The sequence below is a fragment of the Amblyraja radiata genome, chromosome 19 (assembly GCF_010909765.2).
Source record: "Amblyraja radiata isolate CabotCenter1 chromosome 19, sAmbRad1.1.pri, whole genome shotgun sequence".
Taxonomy (NCBI): Eukaryota; Metazoa; Chordata; class Chondrichthyes; order Rajiformes; family Rajidae; genus Amblyraja; species Amblyraja radiata.
The window spans coordinates 14,471,645-14,498,690 of record NC_045974.1 but is presented as its reverse complement, the minus strand read 5'-3'; the positions used below and the strand labels follow the sequence as shown (position 1 = coordinate 14,498,690).

At 44.8% G+C, this 27,046-nt stretch overlaps 1 protein-coding gene and 1 long non-coding RNA gene across 6 annotated transcripts in view; one reads left to right on the top strand and one right to left on the bottom strand.

Annotated features, from left to right (window-relative positions):
* hipk2 (homeodomain interacting protein kinase 2) overlaps positions 1-27,046 on the top strand; it is a 193,069-nt gene that overhangs the window by 39,244 nt on the left and 126,779 nt on the right. For all 5 annotated transcript variants that reach the window (XM_033037736.1, XM_033037737.1, XM_033037735.1 and 2 more), the window contains one exon: positions 10,411-11,497. In XM_033037736.1, the coding sequence (XP_032893627.1) occupies positions 10,411-11,497 (1,087 nt within the window). The remainder of the gene's footprint in view (positions 1-10,410; positions 11,498-27,046) is intronic.
* Positions 17,255-22,071, bottom strand: LOC116983858. Its single transcript, XR_004414827.1, has 3 exons — positions 22,059-22,071; positions 20,660-20,662; positions 17,255-17,296 (listed from the first exon to the last, which is right to left on the bottom strand). It is a non-coding gene; the product is annotated as an uncharacterized LOC116983858 (long non-coding RNA).

The window sequence follows — 27,046 nt, the reverse complement described above, 5'->3', positions numbered from 1 at the left end:
CTGTGAGGAGCTTGCACGTTCTCCCTGTGACCTGTGGCTTTCCTCTGAGTAGTCCAGTTTCAAGAGTCAAATCAAGAGTGTTTTATTGTTCTATGTCCCAGATGGAACGATGAAATTCTTACTTGCAGCAGCACAATGGAATATGTAAACATAGTACACTGTAAACAATATAATAGAAGAGAAAATAAAGTTCAGTGTGTGTTTATGCACATATATGTGAACCTGGGCCTCCAGCATTGAGGCAGCAGCTCTACCACTGTATCACTGTGCTGCCCCCTATTAAGAGATTGTCTTAATTTCTGACTCTCTCCCAGTTCCATTGAGTGCCGTTTGGTCACCGCAGTCACCAAGCAAGTTACAGAGTACACCCTTGTGGGTAAAGTGCATTAAATCGTGCTGAACCTGGACAGGCGGGCATTCCAACACTTTGTGTATGTATGTTCACTGGGATGCTTTCAACGCACCGTCACTCCATCTAGTGATCCAGATAGATGTCTGATTCCTATAACACATTCCTAGCGTGAAGCTGCCCAGTGGATTTAACCACTTGTGGACCAGAACCTGACTGGTCACCATGAGTGACCAGTGAGCAGAAAAGTCTCTGTGGTGAAATAGTTTGAAATACTGAACAATGGATTATTACTTGGACTGGGAACATTTTGTGTATGTTGGAAAAGTTGGTAATTTTGGATAAAATCCAATTGAGATCAGGGCTCTTCCTAAAAGGTGAATCAGCATTCGTAGAGATTGCCAAGTGAACAAAATCATGAAAGTTATGGCCAGGGCTGGAAGGGTTAAATTATAGAAAAAGATGCGTGATTTGTGCTTGTCTTACATTGAGAATAGCACAGTGGTGCAGCTGGTCGAGGGGCTGCCTCTCGGCGCCAGAGACCAGGTTCGGACCTTGCCTCGGGTGCTGTCATTTCTCCCTGTGAATGCATCGGTTTCGCTGGGAGCACTCGATGTGGGTGGCTCGATTTAAAATCACCTATTGTCTTTCCGCTGATTGGTTAGCACGCAGCAAAAGCTATTCACTGTACCTCAGTACACGTGACAAAAAACTAAACTCAAACTCATAGCTAATGTTCCAAACCAGTGGACCATTGATATACTCGTCCGTTATGTGGATAGAAGGGTGAGAGGTGAAGGGTATTGTGCACATCACAATCTCAAAGAGTTTGCTGGTCCTTGAGGTGTCAATGTTGGGCAGACTACTCTTCATTTCACAATTTCACAAGACCTTGATGCCTTGGATAAATCCGTATGTGGGATGGTGCAATATCGCAGAACACGATAAGAATATTAATCACTGTCATGATAATAGTTAAAATGTGGGAACAGTTCAAGTAAGAGTCATCATAATATAATCTATACGGCTGATGTAATTTTCCCAATGCTATTTTACAACTGAGATGCTGTCAGGTGTTTAACCCTTTAGTGTCTGTGTTCAGCATTGTTGCCAATAATGTGTCATCAGCCACGCCACCAGGCGGAAGAGTGCGCTAACCCCTTTTCCGGGGTTATGTCAGTGCCCGGGTGGCACTAGAGAGGGACTATGCGCTGTCCACGGGCACCCTGGTGGATTTCCGGGACCGCTAGGCACCGCGGGGGAGGGGTTGAAGGAATGTATCCTTGACAAGGATTGTAATGTAGTTGTTTAATACTCAGTATATTTGATATTTAAGAATATTTGTTTTACTTTGTATTATGGTGGTGGATTTGTTGGTATTTTGACTGTCTTTATTTACGTTTTCCAGCATCTTTGTGATTTATTCCCCCCCCCCCCACCCCCAGGGATGGTTTATGTCTCAATCAAGCAAGTCTCACTTCAGAACTGCAGTGGCTTCATGCATCGTGGACAATCTGCCCATTCCAAGGGTCAGTCTAATAAACCTTCCCTGAACTGCTTCCAACACAATGTCCTTCCTTGAATAAGGAGACTAACACTCTACACAGTAGTCCAGATGACATCCCGCCAGTGCCTGATGTTACTGAAGCATAACCTCACTACCTTCGGGTCCTCAAGCATTGTCTACAACTGCCAAGAAAGAGGCCCGGATTTACTCAGTAAATTTTAAACTCTTCTAGCCAGAAGATGAGAGAGGAACATCATCCGATCATTAATCCCATGTATCGGAGCTGTTAGAAGAGCAACACCCCAAATCAGAAGTCAGTAGAGAAGGCGCTGAAGCTGCTGGCTTGTTGAACCGTTCCCTTGGGTCAGTGTGGTAGTGCAGCGAGGAGTGATGATGCATGAGTTTGATACTGCTACCCGGTGCTGTCTGTGAGGAGCTTGCACGTTCTCCCTGTGACCTGTGGCTTTCCTCTGAGTAGTCCTGTTTCAAGAGAAGAGTGCTTTATTGTCCTATGTCCCAGATAGAACGATGAAATCCTTCTTCTTGTAAATTTATTTACAAGAAGAAGAATCTATTATTCTTGTAAATTTATTACATTTACTTTTGCCACAAAAAAAAGTGTCCTCCTGACCTATTTGACACTTAAAGCAGAGTTTTCTGTAAATTCACTTTGTACTGAATTTAGAAACATAATTGCTCCTCTATTTTCAGGCCAATCCCAATATTAACTCGAGCAAGAATTTCTGCCCCCGGGCAACGAGCCTGATTTCAATCGTGTCACCTAAAAATTTGATAGTTCTGTTAATGTTTCTACTCTCATCCAAACAGTGAGGTGACTGAAGTTATCACCAGCACTTGCAGCACTAGAGACCAGGTTCGATCCCGACTATGGGTGCTGTCTGTACGGAGTTTGTACGTTCTCCCCGTGACCTGCGTGGGTTTTCTCCTAGATCTTCGGTTTCCTCCCACACTCCAAAGACGTACAGGTTTGCAGGTTAATTGGCTTGGTATAAGTGTAAATTGTCCCGAGTGTGTGTCGGAAAGTATTAATGTGCGGGGATCCCTGGTCGGTGCGGACACGGTGGGCCGAAGGGCCTGTTTCCACGCTGTATCTCTAAACTAAATTAAACTAAATTAGAGTGGTATGTACGGCTGTAAACTCTAGTTTAGTTGCTTTATTTTCTCCTGTTCCATCTTACTTTTAATTGCCAAAACTCTGGGCGGGAAAGTCGATGCCTTGAACTCTTTCTCACTGCTTGGATGACAGTGCGCCATTAAACTCCAGTCCAGTATGGATTTCAAGCTCCTGTAGTATTTTTATTTTATTTTACCTTGAATTTATTTCTTCTTTCTTTCCTTTGTAAAAATTCTGCTTCCCGTCTCTGGGATTCCGTTCCGTTGTTCCTTTGCTCAATTTGAAACCGATGTGTTTTCTATTTGCAAAGAGCAAACTTCAGGAGAAACTCGTTGAGTCGAGAAGCATCTGTGGACACCAGGGCTTGATCGACATTTCAAGTTGAAATCCAGTGTTCCTTTCCCAACTCTGACCAAGGATCTCTGATCTGAAATGTTAACTTTTTTCATACACAAATGCTGCCTGACCTTTTGAGTATTTCCAGCATTTTCAGTTTTCACTTCAGATTTTGCTCCTGTAGTCTTGATTTTCCTGGTTTTATTTTTATCAGATGCGAATATCAAGCATCATGCGGCAACGTTGTGTTGCAGATTGAGTTTAGTTTTAGATTAGTTTATTGCCAAGTGCATCGAGGTACAGTGAAAAGCTTTTGTTGCGTACCAGCCAGTCAGCGGAAACACAATGCAGGATTACAATCGAGCCATCCACTGTGTACAGAGACATGATGAAGTGAATAATGTTTAGTGCAAGATAAAGCCAGTAAAGTCTGATTAAAGATCACAGTGGAACAGGGTTACGATTGCTGCCTTACAGCGCTTGCAGTGCCAGAGACCCGGGTTCGATCCTGACCATGGGTGCTGTCTGTCCGGAGTTTGTACATTCTCCCCGTGACCTGCGTGGGTTTTCTCCTAGATCGATCTTCGGTTTCCTCCCACACTCCAAAGACATACAGGTACGTAGGTTGACAAAATTGCTGGAGAAACTCAGTGGGTGAGGCAGCATCTATGGAGCGAAGGAAATAGGCAACGTTTCGGGCCAAAACCCTTCTTCAGACTGATGTAGGTTATTTGGCTTGGTAAATGTAAAAAATTGTCCCTAGTATGTGTAGGACAGTGTTAATGTGCGGGGATCGCTGGTCGGCATGGACCCGGTGGGCCAAAGGTCCTGTTTCTGCCCTGTATCTCTAAACTAAACTAAAAGATAGTCAGAGGCTCTCCAGTGAAGTCTTCAGGTCCTGAGAGTCGGTGGACAGATTTGAAAGGAGATTGATCATATTGTAACAGAATGCTTGCACACATCTCGCAAATGATGCAGAGGTTTTATTGCTGTTGCTGGAGCTATTTGAGGGCCAAAGACTTTGTAGAACATTGGGAGAGAATTTCTCCCATTCACAACATCACAAGACCTTGATGCCTTTGATAAATCCATATGTAGGACTATGTAGCTTCACTGAATATAACTTAGATGCAAATTCCAATCATGATAGCAATGATAGGGCAAGAATTATTCAAGTAAGTTTCATCAAACTGTAATCCTTTCCGCAGATGTCATTTTCGTCATCCCATTGTAAAACTGAGACCTGATCTTTAACCCTTACATGCCTCCTCTACACACCAGTGTTGGAAACACCAATTATCCCTCCAGCTGCTACCCAGCCCAGGGTGAATGGCCCACTGTTTTCAATATTCCCATTTGCCTTTCTTGCCTTGCTTTCTCCTCGAGATTCTGAGTAAAGGAACATCTCGGATGATAGTCACAGATTTAGTGGGTGGCCGTACGAAACTAAGTTGCATAGGAACTGCAGTGGTGAATCTTTGGAAGTCTCTACCCTGAGGGACTGTGGAGGTTGGATCATTGGAAGTATTTAGAGTGAAAATAGATGCGTTTTTAAAAGCTCAGGGAATTAAGGGCCCTGGGGATCTAGCATGGAAGAGGAGATTAAGTGAAGATCAGTCAAGATATTGAATGATGAGGCAGGCTGGAGGAGATGGTGACCTTTTTTTTAAAAACATTTTTTTGGGTTCCCCCTTCCAAAAAAAACAACTCTTATTTTTCTCGTTTTTTTTTAATGAAAACAGGACCAAGTATTGGAAGTGCCAAATATACCTGATGGAGCTCGTTCATGCTGGGTATTGCGCACATCTTCTACCTCCGTTATTTTCAAGCATGATTGTGAAATTTTTTTTTTTTTGACCTCCTTTCAAGTGAGCGGAGATGAATGTGTGAGAATTAAGTATGTGGTCTGGATAGATTGGATTAAGATATATTAAATTAGAGGAGAGATAGCAGATCTAATCTCCAATAGATATGAGATTCATTATTGAAGAGAGAGGGCCAGCGGATAGTTTTATATTAAAAGAGAGAGTAAGCAAATAATTAAACAGATTAATCAAATATCTGTTTAATTTACAGCAGAAGACAAATGGTCCACTGTTAATGTTGCGGAGCTGAGGATCCAGTGTGAGTAAGGATCAGGAAATAAATAGTAGTAGTAGAAAAAGCAGATTCAAGGACAGTTTCTTTCCACCTGTTATCAGGCAACTGAATCATCGTACCACAACCAGAGAGCAGTGCTGAATTACTATCTACCTCTTTGGTGACCCTCGGACTATCCTTAATGCGACTTTGCTGGCTTTACCATTGCGCTAAACGTTATTCCCATATCATGTATCTACACACTGCAAAAGGATGGATTGTAATCATGTGTTGTGTTTCTGGTGACTGGTTAGCACGCAACAAAAAGCTTTTCACTGTACCTCAGTGCACGTGACAATAAACTAAACTGAAACTGAGAAATAACTGGGATAAAGTCTTGACAAATTCATTGCTTTAGTGACCCCTGCATCTGGGCAGCTTTCTGCCTCCAATCTTCCGATTTGTTTTAAAATGGGCCCTGTGGATTTAAAAATGCTCCTCAAAAAAAAAGAAGAGGAGAGGGAGCAGAAGGAAAAAAGTCCCATGAACTTTAGGCCAGCCAGCGTGATGTCGGTTATGGGGAAATGCTGCAATTTGTTACTTGAGTGTGGCAACAGTGTAGTTAAACGAATGAATGTCCAGGCAAATCCAACACAGTTTAAATGAAAGGAAATCATGCGTAACAGACCCAATTGTTATTTCGGGTTGGTTTGGGAGTTGCAAAGTAGATGGGCCTGTGAGGGACTCTGTCATACTTTCTCAGGATGCATTTGATTAATGCTGCAATGTTGAAAAACTATATTTTGCATGCTGGTATATTTTCTTTGCTCCACCTGTTTTACTGTGTACGGCTTAATTGTATTCATGTATTGTATTATAGAGTCATGCAGTGTGGAAACAGACCCTTTGGCCCACACTGACCAACACTAGTCCCACCTGCCTTTGGTCCATATACCTCTAAACCTGTCCTAACCATGTGCCTGTCCAAATGTTTCTTATGCCCCTGTCCCACTTAGGAAACCTGAACGTAAACCTCTGGAGAGTTTGCGCCCCAACCAAGGTTTCCGTGCGGTTCCCGGAGGTTTTTGTCAGTCTCCCTACCTGCTTCCACTACCTGCAACCTCCAGCAACCACCTGCAACCTCCGGGAACCACATGAAAACCTTGGGTGCGGCGCAAAGTCTCCAGAGGTTTCCGTCCAGGTTTCCTAAGTGGGACAGGGGCATAAAACGCTGAGATAATGCCTGCCCCAACAACCTCTTCTGGCAGCTCGTTCCAGACACTCACCACCCTTTGTGTAAAAGATAATTAAAACATATTGATTCGACTGGCCGTCTCTCTTCAATAATGAAATAAAAGGTTTTTATTGTATCTTGGTACACGTGACAATAATGAACCAATATCAATAAGTTGTCACGAGGTATTGTGCACGGTTGCAGCTCATGGGATTTAGGGTGATGTATTAACAGTGGATTGATCAGGTTTGGAATGGCAGTGTAATTGGGGGGGGATCAGTGTTTGGGGTTCAATTACTTGCAGGTTATTACGGAGAGGCGGATAAGGAGTTGGAGTGTGAAGTACTGCTGACATTGCATAGCTGGGTGGGAGCATTAGCTGTGCAAAGAGATTACAAAAAGATTTTGTCTCGTTTAAGTGCTGGGTAAGAAAATGGCAGGTGTTAGTGGGAGAGATGAGAGGTTGGAATAATGGGAAAATTGATTTTTTTTTAGTTATTAGAAGCATTTTGGAGCACACGAAACAGAAAACAAATATGCTGGTTCAGCACTACGTCAGAAAGGCAAATGGTACATTATCAGAGTGCGTAGAGAAGAAGGATAAGGAAGTATTGCAGTAATTAGGGCTTTAATGAGACCAGTCATGGGATACAGCATGTACTTTTGTTTTCTTTACTCACGGAAAGTTTATTGGTTTAGTGGAGGTGGTGGGTGGGGTGCTAGCTGACTGTGTCGCTTCTTTGCATGAGGCCTGTTTGTTCTATGAGGAGGAGGTGATGATAGGATTCTTTTCCTCTGGTGCAGAGAATGTGATGCCACTCCAATTGATGAGAAAGCAAAATATTGCAGATGCTAGAAATCTGAAATAAAAAATGAACCTGCAAGAAATGTTCGGCCAGTCTGGGAGAGGTCAGGGTTAATGTTTTGAGTGACTACGTAACCACAGAACTACTCATGATAGATTGTGGACACTGATATGAGGACTTTCTGGAAAGAAAAGTCTACTTTTCTCTTGTGTCTACTTTGTAAATTTTGTATGATCACAGCATTTTATAAACCCCTGCATGTGCGGATAAGTGCTCTTGAAAAATAGTCGGTTTAATATAGGAAGTTGTGGAAGCCAGTTCATGCAGATCACTCTCGTGAACAGCAATGTGTTTGTTTGTTCCAGGTGTTGGCCAGGGGCCCACTTTTTTATTTAGATTAGAGATACAGAGCGGGAGCAGGCCCTTCGGCCCACCGAGTCTGTGCCGACCAGCGATCTCCACACTAACACTATCCTACACACACACAAGGGATAATTTACAATTTTACCAATGCCAATTAACCTACAAACCTGTATGTCTTTGGAGAGTGGGAGGAAACCGGAGCACCCGGAGAAAACCCACGCGGGCCATGGGGAGAACGTGCAAACTCCATACAGACAGTACCCGTAGTCAGGATCGAACCCGGATCTCTGGAGCTGTAAGGCAGCAACTTTACCATTGTGCCACTGTGCCGCCTTTAGACAAGAGGGAAACCACCCAGGTTAATGCCATGTAATCCTTCTGTCTGCATGAAAATTAAAAGTAAACAAGGCGAGGATAAAATAATAGGTTGATGACTGGGAGGAGCCTCCAGTTGCGTAGAAATACTGGCAATGATCCCTTGAGCTCTGAAATACAATCTCTGCAATTCTATGGAAAATTACAGGAGTGCTATAATGTCCCTGCAATTTTAATAAAGGTTCATCCAGACAAAGCAGGTCTGAAAATTCCTAACCATGATTCGTGAACCTTCCCATTTCTAGTTTTAGATTTTGAAGAACTGTAACGTATTTGCATTTCAATATAAATGCTTAAAGGGGAGGCATGACCTGGACCTGGCTTGTTGGAATTCTTGGCACTAATCAAATGCGCTCAAGGTGGTTGAAATTGATACATGTCCAAATGTGCCAGACCAGTTTCAATCTGGGTTTAATGAGTTTAGGGCTGTTTGCTCAAGTTTATTCTTTGCGATCCGTGGTTTTGCAGTCAATACCTGAGTGAAACAATACACGAGTCTGAAGAGGGATTCTGACCCAAACCTGCGTCTTTCTGTGTCCTCCAGAGATGCTGCCTGACCTGCTGAGTTCATAAATTCATAAGTCTGATTCCTGGAATGGCAGGACTTTCATATGAAGAAAGACTGGAAAGAAGAAAGAAAGAGTATAGGAGCAGGGAGGTTCTACTGCAGTTGTACAGGGTCTTGGTGAGACCACACCTGGAGTATTGTGTACAGTTTTGGTCTCCAAATCTGAGGAAAGACATTCTTGCCATAGAGGGAGTGCAGAGAAGGTTCACCAGACTGATTCCTGGGATGTCAGGACTTTCATATGAAGAAAGACTGGATAGACTCGGCTTGTACTCGCTAGAATTTAGAAGATTGAGGGGGGGTCTTATAGAAACTTAAGTTGGACAGGCTAGATGCAGGAAGATTGTTCCCGATGTTGGGGAAGTCCAGAACAAGGGGTCATAGTTTAAGGATAAGGGGGAAGTCTTTTAGGACCGAGATGAGAAAAACATTTTTCACACAGAGAGTGGTGAATCTGGAATTTTCTGCTACAGAAGGTAGTTGAGGCCAGTTCATTGGCTATATTTAAGAGGGAGTTAGATGTGGCCCTTGTGGCTAAAGGGATCAGGAAAGTCATAGGAGCAGAATTAGGCCAATTGGCCCATCAAGTCTACTCTGCCATTCAGTCATGGCTGATCTATCTTTCCCTCTCAACCCCATTCACCTGCGTTCTCCCATAACCTTTGACACCCGTACTAATCAAGAATCTGTCATTCCCAGCTTTAAAAATACAAAGTTACGACAGCACTTTGTGTTTTTTGGTAAATCTGCATCTCCTTGTCTCTACAATTCCTTGGCTGGGTTCTCCACAATGTTGGCATTTAGGTAAAGAAATGGCTGGGCAAGATTTCGGCCCCTTCATACAATGGACTGAGTTGGTCCTGGAGGCATCATGCGAAGCTGGAGCTGGAGGTGGAAGCCAATCCACGACTCCAACAAGTCTGGCTGAACACGAGTATGTTATAAATCTCAGTTTTGATTATGATTAACCAGATTGTGAATTAAAAATTCCAGAGATTCGCAAACGGCTGTGAAGAGACCTCGCCTCTTCCCCTATCCAAAACAACCATCCCCTTGCATGGAGGACTGTCCTCTAGTTCTGGGTTCTCCACCCAAGAAAACAGCCTGTCTCAGCCAGGCTAAACCCTCTGAGAAGTTGGTTTCAGTGAGGTCAGTCCTTGTACCCCTACTGCTCAATCATAAGACAGTTTTGTAGAGGGTTGTTGTAGCAGTGCAGTTCTGACCCAAAACATCAGTCGCCCACTCTTTTTCTCCAGAGCTGCTGCCTGACCCACTGAGTTACTCCAGCACTTTGAGACCATCTTTGGTATAAACCAGCATCTGCAATTCCTTGTTTCTGCATCTTGAGAACTGTAACTAGCTGCATGTTGAAGGAAGCATCCAAAGTATTGTGTGGGTTATTGAAGGGTTTTGAATGATAACCCTTCAAAAGAACGTGATTAGGTGATGAAGGGTGTTTGGCCCAAGACTTTAACTCTCATTCTCCTTCTACAGATGCTGCCTGTCCTGCTTGTATTTCCAGCATTTTTTGCTTTGATTTCAGATTTGTGGTGTCAGCAGTTTTATTGATCTTGTTTTCCCCCCCCACACTGGCGATGATGGTCTATAAATGGGTTTGGGTTTGATGGTCTTCAACCTTTTGCTCTTTGTCCGTGCAGGTGTGGGCTCACAAGTGGAAGTCTTTTCCCCTCACACAATTCAGTCAAGTGCCTTCTGCAGTGTGAAGAAGCTGAAACTGGAGCCGGGTTCTAAGTGGGATATGACCGGGTATGGTTCGCACAGTAAAGTCTACACCCAGAGCAAGAGTACGACCATCTCGCAGTCGACAGTCAGCGCCTCTCTTCAGATTACCAACCCCACGCTGACCTACGAGCAGACGGTGATATTCCCGGCCAGCGCCGGTCACATTGTCTTCACCACCGCCAACAGCACGTCGGGCCTGGTGGCCGTTTCCGCCCAGGCCTTGGGAGGTCCTCAGAACCTGACCCGCCGCATCACCGTGCGCCTCCTCGACACCTACCAGAAATGCAGCCTGAAGCGGAAGAGTGAGGAGCTCGAGAACACCAGCAGCGTGCAGATCATCGAGGAGCATCCGCCAATGCTTCAGAACGCCACCAGCGGCGCCACTGTTGCCACGGCCGCCACCTCCACCGCCACCTCCAAGAACAGCGGCTCCAACAGCGAGGGCGACTACCAGCTCCTGCAGCACGAGGTGCTGTGCTCAATGACCAACACGTACGAGGTGTTGGAGTTCCTAGGCCGAGGGACGTTTGGCCAGGTGGTCAAGTGCTGGAAAAGGGGCACCAATGAGATTGTGGCCATCAAGATCCTGAAGAACCACCCGTCTTACGCACGACAGGGCCAGATCGAGGTCAGCATTCTGGCCAGGCTAAGCACGGAGAGCGCCGACGACTACAACTTTGTCCGGGCCTACGAGTGCTTTCAGCACAAGAACCACACTTGCCTTGTCTTCGAGATGCTGGAGCAGAACCTGTACGACTTCCTGAAGCAGAACAAGTTCAGCCCGCTGCCCCTCAAGTACATTCGGCCCATCCTCCAGCAAGTGGCCACCGCTCTGATGAAGCTCAAGAGCCTGGGGCTGATTCACGCCGACCTCAAGCCCGAGAACATCATGTTGGTGGACCCCGTGCGGCAGCCCTACCGAGTCAAAGTGATAGACTTCGGCTCAGCCAGTCACGTGTCCAAGGCCGTCTGCTCCACGTACCTACAGTCCAGGTATTACAGGTAGGTTCAGGTTTCCGCTCCCCTTTTTGTGCAACTCTCGTGCTTTACATCAAATTGGGTTTGCTCTGTTGTGTTAGCTCAGCTCCAACGACGCCTGGGTTTAATCACTGAGAAACATTATTTTTACTTGCTTGAAATTTAAAAAAACGCCTTGGGTGAATTTGCCTAAAGTCAGATTTCTGTTGGCCAAGTGTCTGTAACCCACGGAGCCCCTACTTTCCACATAACTGTGGCAATCCGGTGTGTTTATCTAGCTTTCTTTACATGTGCCTCATCATTAGAGCGGAAATGAAATTCCAAGTATCAGGAGGTTAGACGTGGGTGAGGAATATGTTTGTCATCAAGCATTGGAAGAAGATAAATTTAAGGGGGAGTTTTGTGTGAGGGAATTGGGTGTTATATGCGTTGGATGCAGCGGAGGAGATCGTAGACTGTGCGTGTATTTTTGTACTTTAAATTCATTGGAATAATTTATGGAGAATGAATGGGTCGGAGTATCCTGTGCGTGGATTTTGAGCCATCAAAGACATTTTGGAAATACTGAGAAGAAGGAGGCTTGTGAAACTGGGAGATACAGGGAAAGTAAAGGCAGTGATTACTTTGTCGCATTGCATGGCAGGGTGAAGGGGAAAAAATCAGAATGCACATGATATGACATGGACTTTGTTGTGATGAATGCTTTCCCCAGTTCATGAAAACACAAGATCATTTTAGACAGATTTATATACTGAAAATGTTTTATAAATCCTCATCAAACATTTTCTGTAATGCTTGTGGCTTTGTTTATCTTTCTTTCTCTCTTTAACTCATTTTTCTCTTTCTTCTTGTCCCTCGTAATTCTTCTCGGCCTCCACCCCTCACCAATATTTCCTAACTTCTCCTTGCACTCTGGGGAGGGATGTTTAATTTATTCATTTAGTTTAGTTTAGAGATAGGGGCCCTTCGGCCCGCCGAGTCCACACCGACCAGCGATCCCTGCATATTAACGCTATCCTACAAACAACCTACACTTGTACCAAGCCAATTAACCTACAAACCTGTACGTATTTGGAGTGTGGGAGGAAACCAAAGATCTAGGAGAAAACCCACGTAGGTCACGGGGAGAACGTACAAACTCCATAGACAAGCACCCGTAGCCAGGATCGAACCCGGGTCTCCTGCGCTACATGCATTGTAAGGCAGCAACTCTACCGCTGCGCCACCGTGCCGTAGGGGGGAGTGGCCAGCATCCTTACTGCCGCAGAAAAGTTGTCCCCTTGATATGTTGCAGTTCTTCTGGCAAACCATGGTGTTGGATTGTGTGGTCCAGGGTTTGGACCCAGTGATATCTTTACAGGTTAGAGTGGTGTATGACCTGGAGGGGAATCTGCAGGTGGTGGTGGTGGTGGTTGTCACCACCTGCTTTCATGGTGATAGAGGTTGCGGGTTTGAGAGGTGCTGATGGATTAGGTTGATGTTGTGTGAGTGCTGCAATTTGTATATGGTGAACACTCTGGGCACTGCATTGATCCAGGCAAATGGAGAGCATGGTGTTATGCTCCATGTATGCCTGGCAGATGTGTAAAGGTCTTTGGGAGGTGAAGATTGGGTCATGGCTGTTTTGTGTGTGTGTGTGTGTGTGTATATATATATATATATGTACTTTTGTTTCCCTCAACACACCCCATTGTGCTATAGTGGTCATTGTGTTTACATCTATCCTAGTGTCCAAACTCTGAAAATACCTCCTTAATCCTTTTTTGTGAAAAGAAAAATCCCATTCCTTTAAACACTGTGCTTTCATCAAGCTTTTGGTTTCCTGTTCTATGTTCCAAATTTTCTTTGGAAGCACTTCTGAGATGGACTTGGAGACCTGAATTATTGCACTATTACTGAACCTGAATTATTGCAAGTAGTTTGTGTAGGAAGGAACTGCAGATGCTGGTTTACACTGAAGATAGACACAAAAAGCTGGAGTAACTCAGTGGGATAGGCAGCATCTCTCCAGGTGCAAGTAGTTCTTGAGACTTGGTTTGTTGTGAAAGCCCCTTAGGCCACTCATCGAGCACTCATTCACACTACTCATGTTTTATTCTCTCTGCGTTCTCATCGATAACCCACCCACCCCCTGTAGATTCTACCATTTTTAGCTTGGGGCGATTTACAGCAGATAATTAACATCCCAACCTGCATGTCTTTGGGATATGGGAGGAAACTGGAGCACCCAGAGGAAATCCATACGGTCACAGGAAGAATGAACAAACTCCACGCATACAGCACCAGAGGTCAGGATTGAACCCGGGTGCCTGGAGTTGTGAGACAGCGGTTCTGTTAACTAAGTCACTGTGAAGAGATCCTGCTGATTTGGCAAGGGATAGAGTGGGTGTCACATTGATCTGTCAACCCTGAACTGAGTCCTCCTTTGTAAATCATGTAAAAGAACTGAGCAAACATGAACAGCATGGGTGACAATGGCTGAAAGTGAATGGGTCTGCCATCAGCGTGGTACCCAAGGAGAGATAACAATGCAGAGATTACTGAGCGACCCTCAATACAGTTCAAGTTGCTGCTCTCTACCTACATCCCAAGATTTACAAACCAATTTGGCCAGGGGATAAAGATTTTATGAGGAGAAAACACTTTCCTGCCTCTGCTCAATATATTGGAGATGAAGAGATCCAACGTTTCTAACGTTCACAAGATCCTTCAAATAGTTGATCACGTCATGTGCAGTCGAGTTCAAACTTGCAAATGTGGGTTTTTCAAGCAGTAGGGGTTGTCCGTGGATGTGTGGGGAGAGAGAAAGTGGCTGCTGCCAGCAAAATAAACCATAAAGGATATTGTCCAGACCAACTGAGCAAGGATCATTTCTAGGTATGATCCTAAGCTTTTCCTAAGAGTTTATTGTCATGTGTCCCAGATAGGACAATGAAATTCTTCCTTTGCTTCAGCACAACAGAATATAGTAGGCATGAATAATACAGAACAGATCCATGTGTCCATATACCATTATATAAATATATACTGAAGAAGGGTTTCGGCCCAAAACGTTGCCTATTTCCTTCGCTCCATAGATGCTATTGCACCCGCTGAGTTTCTCCAGCATTTTTGTGTACCTATAAATATCTACACACATGAATAAATAAACAGATAAAGTGCAAATAAACAGATAATAGGCTATGAATGTTCAGAGTTTTGTATGTTGAGTTTAATAGCCTGATGGCTGTGGGGAAGTAGCTATTCCTAAACCTGGACGTTGCAGTCTTCAGGCTCCTGTACCTTCTACCTGAAGGTAGCGGGGAGATGAGTGTGTGGCCAGGATGGTGTGGGTCCTTGATGATGCTGCCAGCCTTTTTGAGGCAGCGACTGCGATGGATCCCCTCGATGGTAGGGAGGTCAGAGCCAATGATGGACTGGGCAGTGTTTACTACTTTTTGTAGTCTTTTCCGCTCCTGGCCACTCAAGTAGCTGAACCATGTCACGATGCAACCGGTCAGCATGCTCTCCACTGTGCACCTGTAGAAGTTAGAGAGAGTCCTCCTTGACAAACCGACTCTCCGTAATCTTCGCAGGAAGTAGAGGCGCTGATGTACAGTGAAAAGCTTTTGTTGCGTGCTAACCAGTCAGCGGAAAGGCAATACATTATTACAATTGAGCCATTCACAGTGCACAGATAAATGATAAGGGAATAACGTTTAGCGCAAGATAAAGCCATTAACGTCCGATCAAAGATAGTCCGAGGGTCAGGGGGAAATGGGGCTTCCTTGCTATGAAGAAGATGAAAAGGGGAAATGGAAGGCTGTGATGAGAGCAACAGGAGAATGCAGGATAGATTAGCTCCCACCTCTTTATTACAAGTGACATTTGCTCCAAAGTAGCTGTGTGGCTGTAAAAGGCTTTGAAATGCCCCAAATGGGAAACTCAGTATTTTTAACCCTGTTTTCCTTTTGGATTGATACGTGGTGATGAACATTTTGGCCGGTTGCTTCCTAGTTCTACGTGCCTTGCCAGATGAGCACAGACAAGGAGCCAAACCTGGTTTCTCTGCAATGAGTCTGTTGTGGTTGAGTGCTGTTTGGGCATATTTTAGCTATATTATCACAGCCTACAGAAGAAAATTACACTGTGTGTTTACTGTAATAACATTCATGAGCACAAATACATGTATCCTTGTGATGAAGATAGGAGTTGGAGTGTCTGGAGCAATAAAGATATAGGGGTTGAAGGTCATAGTTATGCATTACTGGGTGAATGGGGCCCTTCAGCTTACTGAGTCTGCACCGATCTTCAAGCACCACTTAGGTTAAAATATAATTTTATTCTCCCTACATTCTCATCACTTGTCTCTCTGTTTCTACCACTCATCCACACATCGGGGACAACTTATAATGGCCAATCTACCTACAAATCTGCCCAGACGTTGGGATGTAGGAGGATATCGGAGAACCCACACGGTCACTGGGAGAACATGCAAACTCCGCAAAGACTGCACTGGAGATCTGGGTAGTGCCCAGGTGGCTAGAGTTGTGAGACAGCAGTTAGTCACTCTACAAACAGTACCACTGTGTCGCCCCTAAAGCTAAGTAGAATTAGGAAGGGGTGGAAATCCATCTGTAGACTTTTATTATTTGCTGCCCACTGTTTAAATTTAAAAGGAACAGTAGAAGGGTTTCGGCCCGAAACGTCGCCTATTTCCTTCGCTCCATAGATGCTGCTGCACCCGCTGAGTTTCCCCAGCAATTTTGTGTACCTTCGATATTCCAGCATCTGCAGTTCCCTTTTGAACACAGCTGGGATATATTATTGGACCATTGGCCTTCTCTGGGGGGGGGGGGGGGGGGGGGGGGGGGGGAAGGAGGGCGGGTGGGTCTGGCAGGGTGATCCAGGAAGAGGGCATCTAGCTTGTGTGGCACGGGGAAGAGGCAGAATTTGCGTGGATGTCCCAGAAATACCGTGATCTGGTTCATGTCATCGATGCTGCTGCTCTTCTGAAGCTTTGCAAGGTGATTGTCACCATGTTCTGGAGAGCTCTACCTTTGATCCATTCTAAAGGGTGAGTGTGAGCTGATGTTTAATATACTTGGGTATTCATGCAGGCACTCCTCGCCAAAGCAACCCGCAAACTGTGGCCCGGAGTGGGACAACAAAATATTGTCTGTAGCTTTTATTGTGATCTTAGCAAAGCAATTATTGCCACTTGGGTTCCCTTGACTCTACTCACTACTGTGATGCAAGAAACCTCGCAAGAGCCCAACGCACAGGGCAAGGATGTACAGATCTAAATTACCTGGATTACATGGTGTTTCAAGAATAAATATATTATATTTCATTTTTATGCGTATTTTATTATCAATTTTTCTCTTTTTTCTTTCTTCAGTTGGGGGGGTTTTGTTGTTTTTTGTTTTTTTTCCTTTTTTCTTTTTCTTTTTGTCTTTTTATCTTTGTTTTTTTAAAAAACATTTATAAGTTTCCCTTTAAAGATTTAACTAGATTTACATAGAGACCGGGAGGTCTATATTCATTGTGTATTTTGACACAGGTCTCATATTAGGTTATACCTGTTATTAATGTAATCCTGATCCCTATGTATCAATACCATTGTTTTGTTTATCATTATTCGTTTTGCTCTGTTTTATTTATGTATTATTTTTGCTTTTTCTTTGGGGAAAAAAAACAATAAAAAGATTTTAAAAGGAAAAATTTAAAAAATTAAAAATAAATATAGGTCATGAAATTAGTTCAGTTCAGAGACGCAGCATGGAACCAGGCCCTTCGGTCCAGGCTGTCCATCGGTCACCTGTTCATGCTAGTTCTGTTATCCTACCCTTCTAATCCATTCCCTGCACATTAGGGACAATGGTTAAATAAACACGAGGGTCTCCAGGCTTTAGAGGTAGAAAGTTTTGATGGCCCTTCATATCAGGTCATGTTATAAATGATCATAGAAATTCCATCTCATCTCCTTCCTAAAATGCTCGTTCAACCAGTAATGAGTCTAGTTCTGGGTGTTACATCAAGGAGAAAAAATGCGAAGACATTGAATTTGCTGCAGCATAGTGCTTCATTAGCTATACAGATAGAAAAGAGAAGTTGAGATTGTTCTCCTTGGAACAGAGGAGGTTGCAGGGAGAATCTGAGAGAGTTTTTAAAATCAGCTCCAGATAAATTATAGCGAGAAAGGATGGGGAAAGGCTGGGGGAGTGAGACTGGCCGAATTGCTCTTGTCTGGAGCCAGTATAGACCTGATGGGCTGAATGACCTCCTTCCACACTGTAACCATTCAAGGAATGGGTGAAATTCAGTTCAACTCCTCAAATAAGCTGGTCCACCATCCGGCTTGATGCTGTGGAGTAGCAATGGCCTTTTCCACCAGGAAGAAATCGTAGCATGTCCCCTCATAGACTTTGTTACTGATCTGTGGAGCAACCGGTGACTAGACAAATGCAACGACATCTACTAGAGTGGGTTGGAGACTGACTATTTGGTGGGTATAGACATTCTAATGCACAGGAGGCTAAGTGATGGCCTGAAGCTAAACTTGGCTAAACTTTGAGTATAGAAGCTGGGATGTAATGTTAAAATTGTACAAGGCATTGGTGAGACCAAATCTGGAGTATGGTGTACAATTTTGGTTGCCCAATTATAGGAAGGATGTCAACAAAATAGAGAGAGTACAGAGGAGATTTACTAGAATGTTGCCTGGGTTTCAACAACTAAGTTACAGAGAAAGGTTGAATAAGTTAGGTCTTTATTCTCTGGAGCGCAGAAGGTTAAGGGGGGACTTGATAGAGGTCTTTAAAATGATGAGAGGGATAGACAGAGTTGATGTGGACAAGCTTTTCCCTTTGAGAATAGGGAAGATTCAAACAAGAGGACATGACTTCAGAATTAAGGGACAGAAGTTTAGGGGTAACATGAGGGGGAACTTCTTTACTCAGAGAGTGGTAGCGGTGTGGAATGAGCTTCCAGTGGAAGTGGTGGAGGCAGGTTCGTTGGTATCATTTAAAAATAAATTGGATAGGCATATGGATGAGAAGGGAATGGAGGGTTATGGTATGAGTGCAGGCAGGTGGGACTAAGGGAAAAAAGTTGTTCGGCACGGACTTGTAGGGCCGAGATGGCCTGTTTCCATGCTGTAATTGTTATATGGTTATATGGTTGGGTTGCTGCTGCACTCACCACCCTGAATACGTCCTTAATTCCATGGTAATACTGCACCTCACTCCCTGACATCCACTGGTCCCATTGCCACAGTCTCTATGGCAGCACCTCCCAACCTGACCACAGTCACGAGGCAGGATAAGGATGGGGATTATCACTAGTGAACGATGATCAGAATTAGCAGTCACTGCAACACGTGGCTTGATTAGCGAAAGCCAGCATAGATTTCTGAATAAATTGATTTATTTGGTGCTTTGAATGAGATCCAGGCAGGGCATATGATACATGATTACATTAGATAGTGCAAAAGAGACTAAACAGAGACTACACATTACGGTGGAGTTGCTGGCTTGCACGCCGGAAACCCGGGTTCGATCCAGACTACGAGTGCTGTCTGTACGGAGTTTGTACGTTCTCCCTGTGATTTGTGTGGGTTTTCTCCGAGATCTTCGGTTTCCTCCCACACTCCAAAAACGTACAGGTTTGTAGGTTAATTGGCTTGGTGTAAATGTAAAATTGTCCCGAGTGTGTTTAATGTCGTGTTGGAAGTGTGGAGATCGCTGGTCGGTGTGGACTCGGTGGACCAAAGGCCCTGTTTGTGTGTTGAATTACTAACCTGATAACATTGTGGGAATAGCTTCACTGCGAGGTTTGAGAGGTTTGAATGACTGGCACCTTCTGCAAGATCATAGGTTTTTGAAGCAGAATTTGGCCACTTGGCCCATTGAGTCTACTCTGCTGCTCATACTTTAATCCAGCCATCCTTGGCGGTCCAAAGGCAGTCTGAACAGCATATTATAAACCCTTATATTATTTTATATTAAGAACAAGGAATAAGTCAGTGATGCTAACATTTTGCAGGTGAATAAATGAAATTTTCTTTTTTTTCTTAAATGATCCCCTGTGGCCGAGGTTGAAAATTGATCTCAGCTAACGAAGCAAGATTTTCTGCTGCTCTCTGTAGCTGAGAACGGGGATGGGCAGCAGCTGGCATTAGGCAACGGCATGAAAAATAGATGAAGTGCGAAGCGTTACTGCACAGTTGCAGAGGTCTCTTATCTAATGCACCAACATGGCTCGGAGTCATAGAGTCCTCCTCGTTCATGCCAACCAAGATCCCCCATCTATGCTAGTCCCGCATTTTTCCTCCGTCCTTCTAAACCTTTCCCATCCATGTCTTGGTCCAAGTGGCTTGGTAGAGTTGGCAATCTTCACTCATTGCATGGCTCCTCCTTTGATAATTATGTAGGCTTGATCCCCACCTGTTCAAAGGGTGGTTACTCAGTTTAATGAAGGAAGTGATGAAGGGTCGTACACTCCTTAAATGACCACTGCCCAAGTTAAACTGATGGTTTAGAAAAAAAACCCAGCCAATCCACTGAATGAGGTCCCAGCGGTCAGTCACTGGTGAAATTCTTGCCTTCTTGATTCAGAAGGTCATGGGTTCAAATCCCCGCACACATTTGAGCACAAAGTCGGGACCAAACTCTCCCTCGTACTTGCTGAGGGAGCAGTGCACACTGTAAGGTGAGATGCTAATCATCCCCGCCATCTCAGGTGGCTGCCAAAGGTTGCATGGCACTATCTGTAGAATTGCATAGGCTTTCTTCACGGCACCATCTTCTCCTTCGACCAGCGGCAGCCAAACAGATGACCTTGCCTCTGCTGTTGCTGCGATCTTACTGTGCCCTTTTGGCAGCATCAATGCTTCAGTCGCTGCACGGCTTTGAGCAGCGCATGTATCGACACCAGTTCTTTTCTCTCATTTCATAGCCTGCAGTTCGCCGGGTTGTAATTATCTTTTCCTCTGAGTCAGGCCCATGAAATGATATCATCGGCTTCTGGTTTCCAGTGTTGGTTGCGGGGAACTGGAAATCTGATGCGCTCTACCCAGTATGGGTATCGAGGCCAGACCCAAAGCTGGAGTCTGGTTTCATTCTTGAACCATGACCCCAATAGGGCATGAAATTCGGAGAGCTTAAATCAGTCCTCGGTCACATGAAGCTGTGGCATCGATCTGACACACTTAAGACCTCTTATTTTCCATCTTATTTTCCCTTCTATTGAAGCTTTCAATTTAATACAGTGCTCCCATGTCCTTGGATTTTCTGGATATTTAGGATTCTAATGCATTGATTTCCACTCATCGCCTAGGCACATTTCAGCATAATCATTTGTTTTCCAAGTGCGTACAACCAAAAGCTTGCTCTGGGACTCTGAGTGTTGTGAATGATTTTAGGGATTTGACTTCTCTCCCCAGGGCCTGGTTAATCTTAGTGTGACAACAGTGTTAAACCGACCTTTTGATATCCAAGACCTGTATCCAAAGTATTTTCAAAGGTCCATTCAATTATATCTCACTGGCCTGCATCTCATGCACTCTTAGTTAACCCTAGCAGCAACACCCAGTTGGAGGGGAATTGTTTCGGAAGGAACTGCAGATGCTGGCTTACACCGAAGATAGACACAAAGTGCTGGAGTAACTCGGGCAGACAGCATCGCTGGATAGAAGGGTCTCTACCCGAAATGTCACCGTTCATTCTATCCAGCGATACTGCTTGTCCCACTGAGTTACTCCAGCATTTTGTGCCTATCTTTAGTTGGAAGGGAAGTTTAGTTTAGAGACACAGTACGGAAACAGGCCCTTCGGCCCACCGAGTCCGCACCGAACAGCGATCCCTGCATATTAACACTATCCTGCACACAATTTACACTTGTACCAAGCCAATTAACCTTCAAACCTGTACATCTTTGGAGTGTGGGAGGAAACTGAAGATCTCGGAGAAAACCCACGTGGTCACGGGGAGAACATACAAACTCCGTACAGACAAGCACCCATAGTCAGGATCGAACCTGGGTCTCTGGTGGTGTAAGGCAGTAGCTCTACCGCTACGCCACCGTGCTGCCCTTGTTTTCAGTTTTGCACTATATTCAGGGCAGGCTGCTTTCACGCCCAATAGTCTGCCATTAATGGTACGAATAAATGATCTTGATCCTGAAATAATTCCTTTGCATCCAGGCTACTTTACCATTTTCAAGCAGCTCAAACAAGCTGACCTTTAATCTGCAATATTCAAGGGAAAATGAGCCAAGTTTATGTACGGTGAGCTCTTGATTTATAGGGTCATGAATATAACATGAAAACGGCCCCTTCAGCTCAATAAGTCCACAACAACCATCAACTAGCATTTACATTCATTCTGCATTAATTCCACTTTTTATTCCCCCGCAATCCCATTAATTACTCCTACATTTTACAGCTCACCTACGCTCCAGGGGAAATTAACAATGGCCAATTAATCTACGAATATGCATGTCAGAGCATGGAAACTGACCCTTAGGTTCAACTTGCCCATGCCGACCAAGATGCCCCATCTACATTAATCCCACCTGCCCGCGTTTGGACCATATCCCTCTGAACCTTTTGTATCCATGTACCTGTCTTAAAATTTCTTGGACAGCACCCTGATAAAACCTACTCAGTCACAGGGAAAACATGCCAACTCCACACAGACAGCACCCGTAGCCAGGATCGAACCTGGGTCTCTGGTGCTGTAAAGCAGAAACTCTACCGCTACGCCACTGTGCTGCCCCTGTCCAAAAATGTATTTTAAATGATGTTGTTGTACCTGCCTCAACTACCTCCTCTGGCAGTTTATTCCACGTTCCCCCACCTTCTGTGTGGAGAAGGTTGCCTGAACACAATACTCTAAATGTGGCCTAACCAATTTGTCGTGATCAAAGCTGTGATCCCGTGAGCAGAGAGACGGTAAGCTTCTGATGTTGGAAGCAAACTTAATGCAGATTATGGAATAACAGAAAGATCCATGCATAGGCAATGTGGTGGCTGCTTTGCTCTGATGTGTGTATTATTAAGGGGATTTGGTCTGAATGTACTGGATTATTAAGGAGACGGATTTCACAGTGCAGAAGTGAGGACAGATCTGCAATCGAGTACTGACTGAAGAAGGACCAGATTTATTATAAACACGTCATGCAATCCTCAGGAGCCAAACCAAATCTGCATTGAATTGTGACCTTTGAGAAATGGCAAAAACATGTGTCGTAAACAAAAACCTCTCGCTCTCTTATTTTACAAAAGGCCTTTACTTCAGTGTTTGGGTATCATAAGGTCATAAATGATAGGAGCAGAATTAGGCCATTTGGCTCACCGGGCATGTACTCCACCATTCAATCATGGCTGATCTATCTCTCCCTCCGATCACCATTTTCAGCCATCTCCCCATAACTCCGGACACCCGTACTAATCAAGAGTCTATCTCTCTCTGCCTTTAAAATATCCATCGACGGCCTCCACGGTCTTCTGTGGCAAAGAATTCCCCAGATTCATCACCCTCTGACTAAAGAAAAATATCCTCATCTCCTTCCTAAAAGAACATCCTTTAATTCTGAGGCTTTGACCTCTAGTCCTAGACTCTCCCACTAGTGGAAATATCCTGTCCACACCCACTCTATCTAAGCCTTTCACTATTCTGTAAGTTTCAATGAGGTCCTCCCTCATTCTTCTAAACTTCAGTGAGTACAGGCTCAGTGCCGACAAATGCTCATCATAGGTTAACCTACTAATTCCTAGGATTATTCTTGTAAACTTCCTCTGGACCCTCTCCAGAGTCAGCACATCCTTCCCTCTGATATGATGCCCAAAATTGCTCACAATATTCCAAAAGCAGTCTTACCAGCGCCTTATAGAGCCTCAGCATTACATCCCTGTAATGGATGTAATTTTGGTTTGGGACCCAGCGCCTATCCATGTTCTCCAGGGATGCTGCCTAACCCGTTGAGTTACTCCTGCACTTTATGTCTTTTTCTGTAAACCAGCATCTGCAGTTCTTTGTTTCTACATGATCATGGACAGTCTTATCCCTAAATGAGGTCCAAGAGAGTCTGAAGTTTAAATAGTAAAGTGCCTGTCCCACGAGCATGCGACTGCATGCGGCAAGCGCGACCTAACGTGGTCGCTTGAGCTGTACGGCCTCGCGGGGCCGGTCCCACTTCGATCGCCGGAGCCGTATGGAGCTGTGCGGAGCTGATCCAGACATCGCGCGGGGCTCCGAAAAACTGACACTGTCCAAAAATTCCGCGCGGCAACGGCCTGCCGGCCCGCAGCCGCATTGAGGCCGTACGCACCGCCTCGACGGGCGTGCGCAGCGTCTCGACGCCGTATGCAGCGTCTTGACGGCGTACGCCTTCGCTCGAACTTCACGTCAACTCGTACGGGATCACTCGACCTCCGCGCGGCCCCCGCTTCCGGTTTGGTCGCGCTCGCCGCATGCAATCGCATGCTTGTGGGACAGGCCCTTAAGACATCAGATTGATGAACCCTAGAGTGGAGCTCAATAAACGGAGTGGGAATCACCACGGAACATGCTAGAAACACTCGTCAGGTCGGCAAACATCAGTGGAAGAAGAACCCGAGTTCATATATTACAGGTGTTTCCAGCATTTTCTGTTTTACTTTTGTTTTCCAGCATTGGTCATGAAGTGAGAAGCTCGAATGATGATTTAAGACCTGGAACCATGTTATTGATAGTCATGGCCATTCTCATCATTGTGCATCTTATGCTGCACAATTTAACTGGCTTATTTTCTTATATTGCAAAAGTGACTTCACTTTAAAACTACCTGGTGTGGTAAGATAGACACAAAATGCTGGAGTAACTCAGCAGGTCAGGCAGCATTTCTGGAGAGAAGGAATAGGTGACGTTTCATGTCAAGACCCTTCAGACTGAGAGTCAGGGGAGAGGGAAACTAGAAGTATGAAAAGCTACAGAACAAATTAGAGCCGACATCGATGACTTGGGAAAGGTGGAGCCCACAATGATCCATTGTTGGCTGTGGAAGAATAGACAATAAAGTGATACAAAACAGTGAAACTAGCAAGATAATGAGGGCGAAGGAAGGACAGAGATAGGGGGAATGCAAGGGTTACTTGAAATTAGAGAAATCAATATTCGTACCGCTGTGTTGTAAGCTTCCCCAGTGAAATTTGAGATGCTGTTTCTACAATTTGCACGTGAGCTCACTCAGACAGTGAAGCACCTTACAGGGTCCTGAAATACTGAAAGGTACAAAAGAAATCTTATCTTTATAAAAATCTTGCACCAGGATTCTCTTCTGCCTACATTCTGCCTCCTGCTTCAACCCCTCTGTACCTTATGGAGTTTCTTTGCTCTGCACCTGATCCGCCTTGATCTCTGAATAGGAAGGAACTGCAGATGCTGGTTTAAATCGAAGATAGTCACAAATGCTGTAGTAACTCAGTGGGACAGGCAGCATCTCCGGAGAGAAGGAATGGGTGACGTTTTGGATCGAGACCCTTCTTGACGAAGGTTGAGTTACTCCAGCATTTTGTGTCCCCCTTGATCATTCCCTGTTATGTGAATGGAAGAATATTTCGGTTGCTGGCAACTGTGCTAAAGTCATGGAGTCCTACGTCAGGAAAACAGTCCCTTTAGCCCACCGAGTCCCTGCTGATCATCAAGTACCCATTTAGGTTAAAGAAGGAACTGCAGATGCTGGAAAATCGAAGGTACACAAAAAAGCTGGAGAAACTCAGCGGGTGCAGCAGCATCTATGGAGCGAAGGAAATAGGCAACGTTTTGGGCCGAAACGTTGCATATTTCCTTCGCTCCATAGATGCTGCTGCACCCGCTGAGTTTCTCCAGCTTTTTTATGTACCACCCATTTAGGTTAATCCTTCTCAACAATGGAATCCTCCCCACATTCCCATCTGCCCCCCCCCTCCCCCCCAGATTAACCTAGCAACCCGCACGTCTTTAGATGAGGGAGGAAACCGGAGCACCCGGACGATACTCATGGGGTTATAGGGAGAAGGTGCAAACTCCATGCAGCACCCGAGGTCAGGATTGAACCTGGGTCGACTGCTTTCATGACTCAGTTGATAATTCACCAGAAGTGATTTGGCGGTGATGAAGGATGATGCGATATGGACGAGGGAGGTTTTATTGTCCTTTCATGTTGGTCAGATGGAATTTCATCGCCTCTGAGCAAATGGTGGAAAGATAAACAGGTTGCTTTTTTGCTGATGTCATCAGAATTACTGTATGCCTCGCCACATGTGAAAAATAAAGCTGTTATTTTGCCAATAGCTCATGCAGACGGTTGCTGAGTAATCACCTTCCGGGCAGATGCTAACTGATCTTTCTCCACTGTGTGTGTCCCTCATTCAAAAGACCATCAAGGCCAAAGCAGCTGACAGCACTAAAACTACCAACATGGTCTTTCAAAAATCATTAATGCACGCGTTCATTTTGGCTGCCCTTCATTTACAGAGTAACTCATTGTTACCGGTGGAGTGACTGACATATTATTGTGAAGGCAAAGACCATAAGAAACGTAGAAAACAGAGAAAAACATGTGCAGGAGTAGGCCATTCGGCCCTTCGTGCCAGCACCGTCATTCAGTATGATCATGGCTGATCATCTAAAATCAGTACCTCATTCCTCCTGCTTTTTCCCCCATACCCCTTATCTCCTTTAGCCCTAAGAGCTAGTATAAATCTCTTTGAACACTGATGCGAAACATTAGATCCGTGACCCTTCAGTTACGGAGCTTTTGCGGTTCCTATCCCGTGGGCTGGCAGCGTCTCACCGCTCCAGCAGCCCTGACCTCTGCTGCTGTCAATGTGGAGTTTGCACGTTTTCTCGCGACTGTGTCGATTTCTATTAAGCGTCGACACAAAATGCTGGAGTAACTCAGCGGGTTGGGCAGCATCTCTGGAGAGAAGGAATAGGTGACGTTTGGGGTCGAGATCCTTCTTCAGACTGAGAGTCTGGGGAGAGGTTCTGATTTCCTCCCCTCATCTCAAAGATGGGGTGGAAGAATGCAACCTTCACGTGGTCCGCCCTGCTTCGACTAATGCAATCAACTCGAAGACTAATGCACAAACAGAAGATCAAATAGTACAAGTTGTCCAACAACTTTAGGCTGTGCACGCCACACAAAAGAAGAAGATCTCAAAGATGTGCATGTTGGTAGGTTAATTGTCCATTGTAAATTGTCCTTAGTCTGTGGGTGAGGGGTAAAATTTGCAGGGAATTGATGGGAATGTGAGAATATATTGAGATAGGGTAGGATTAGTACTTAATGGCTGAATGGCCTGTTTCTCTCTGTGTCTATGGTTTCCCCTTTTTGCTCAGCCTTTTGTAATCTCCTCACTCTCTTTCCTCCATTTAAAATTCTAAGTCCTCACACTGATCCTTACATCCACTAAGCTTTTGGTCATCTTCCCGAATGTTGTCTCGTGTACTCAGTGCCCAACCTAATCATTCTCCCGTGAAGTTCCTTGGCATGCTGACCATGATGAAGATGCTATTAGAGTTAGTTAATCAAGTAAAGTCCATTATTTTTTTAAACAAAGACAAAGGG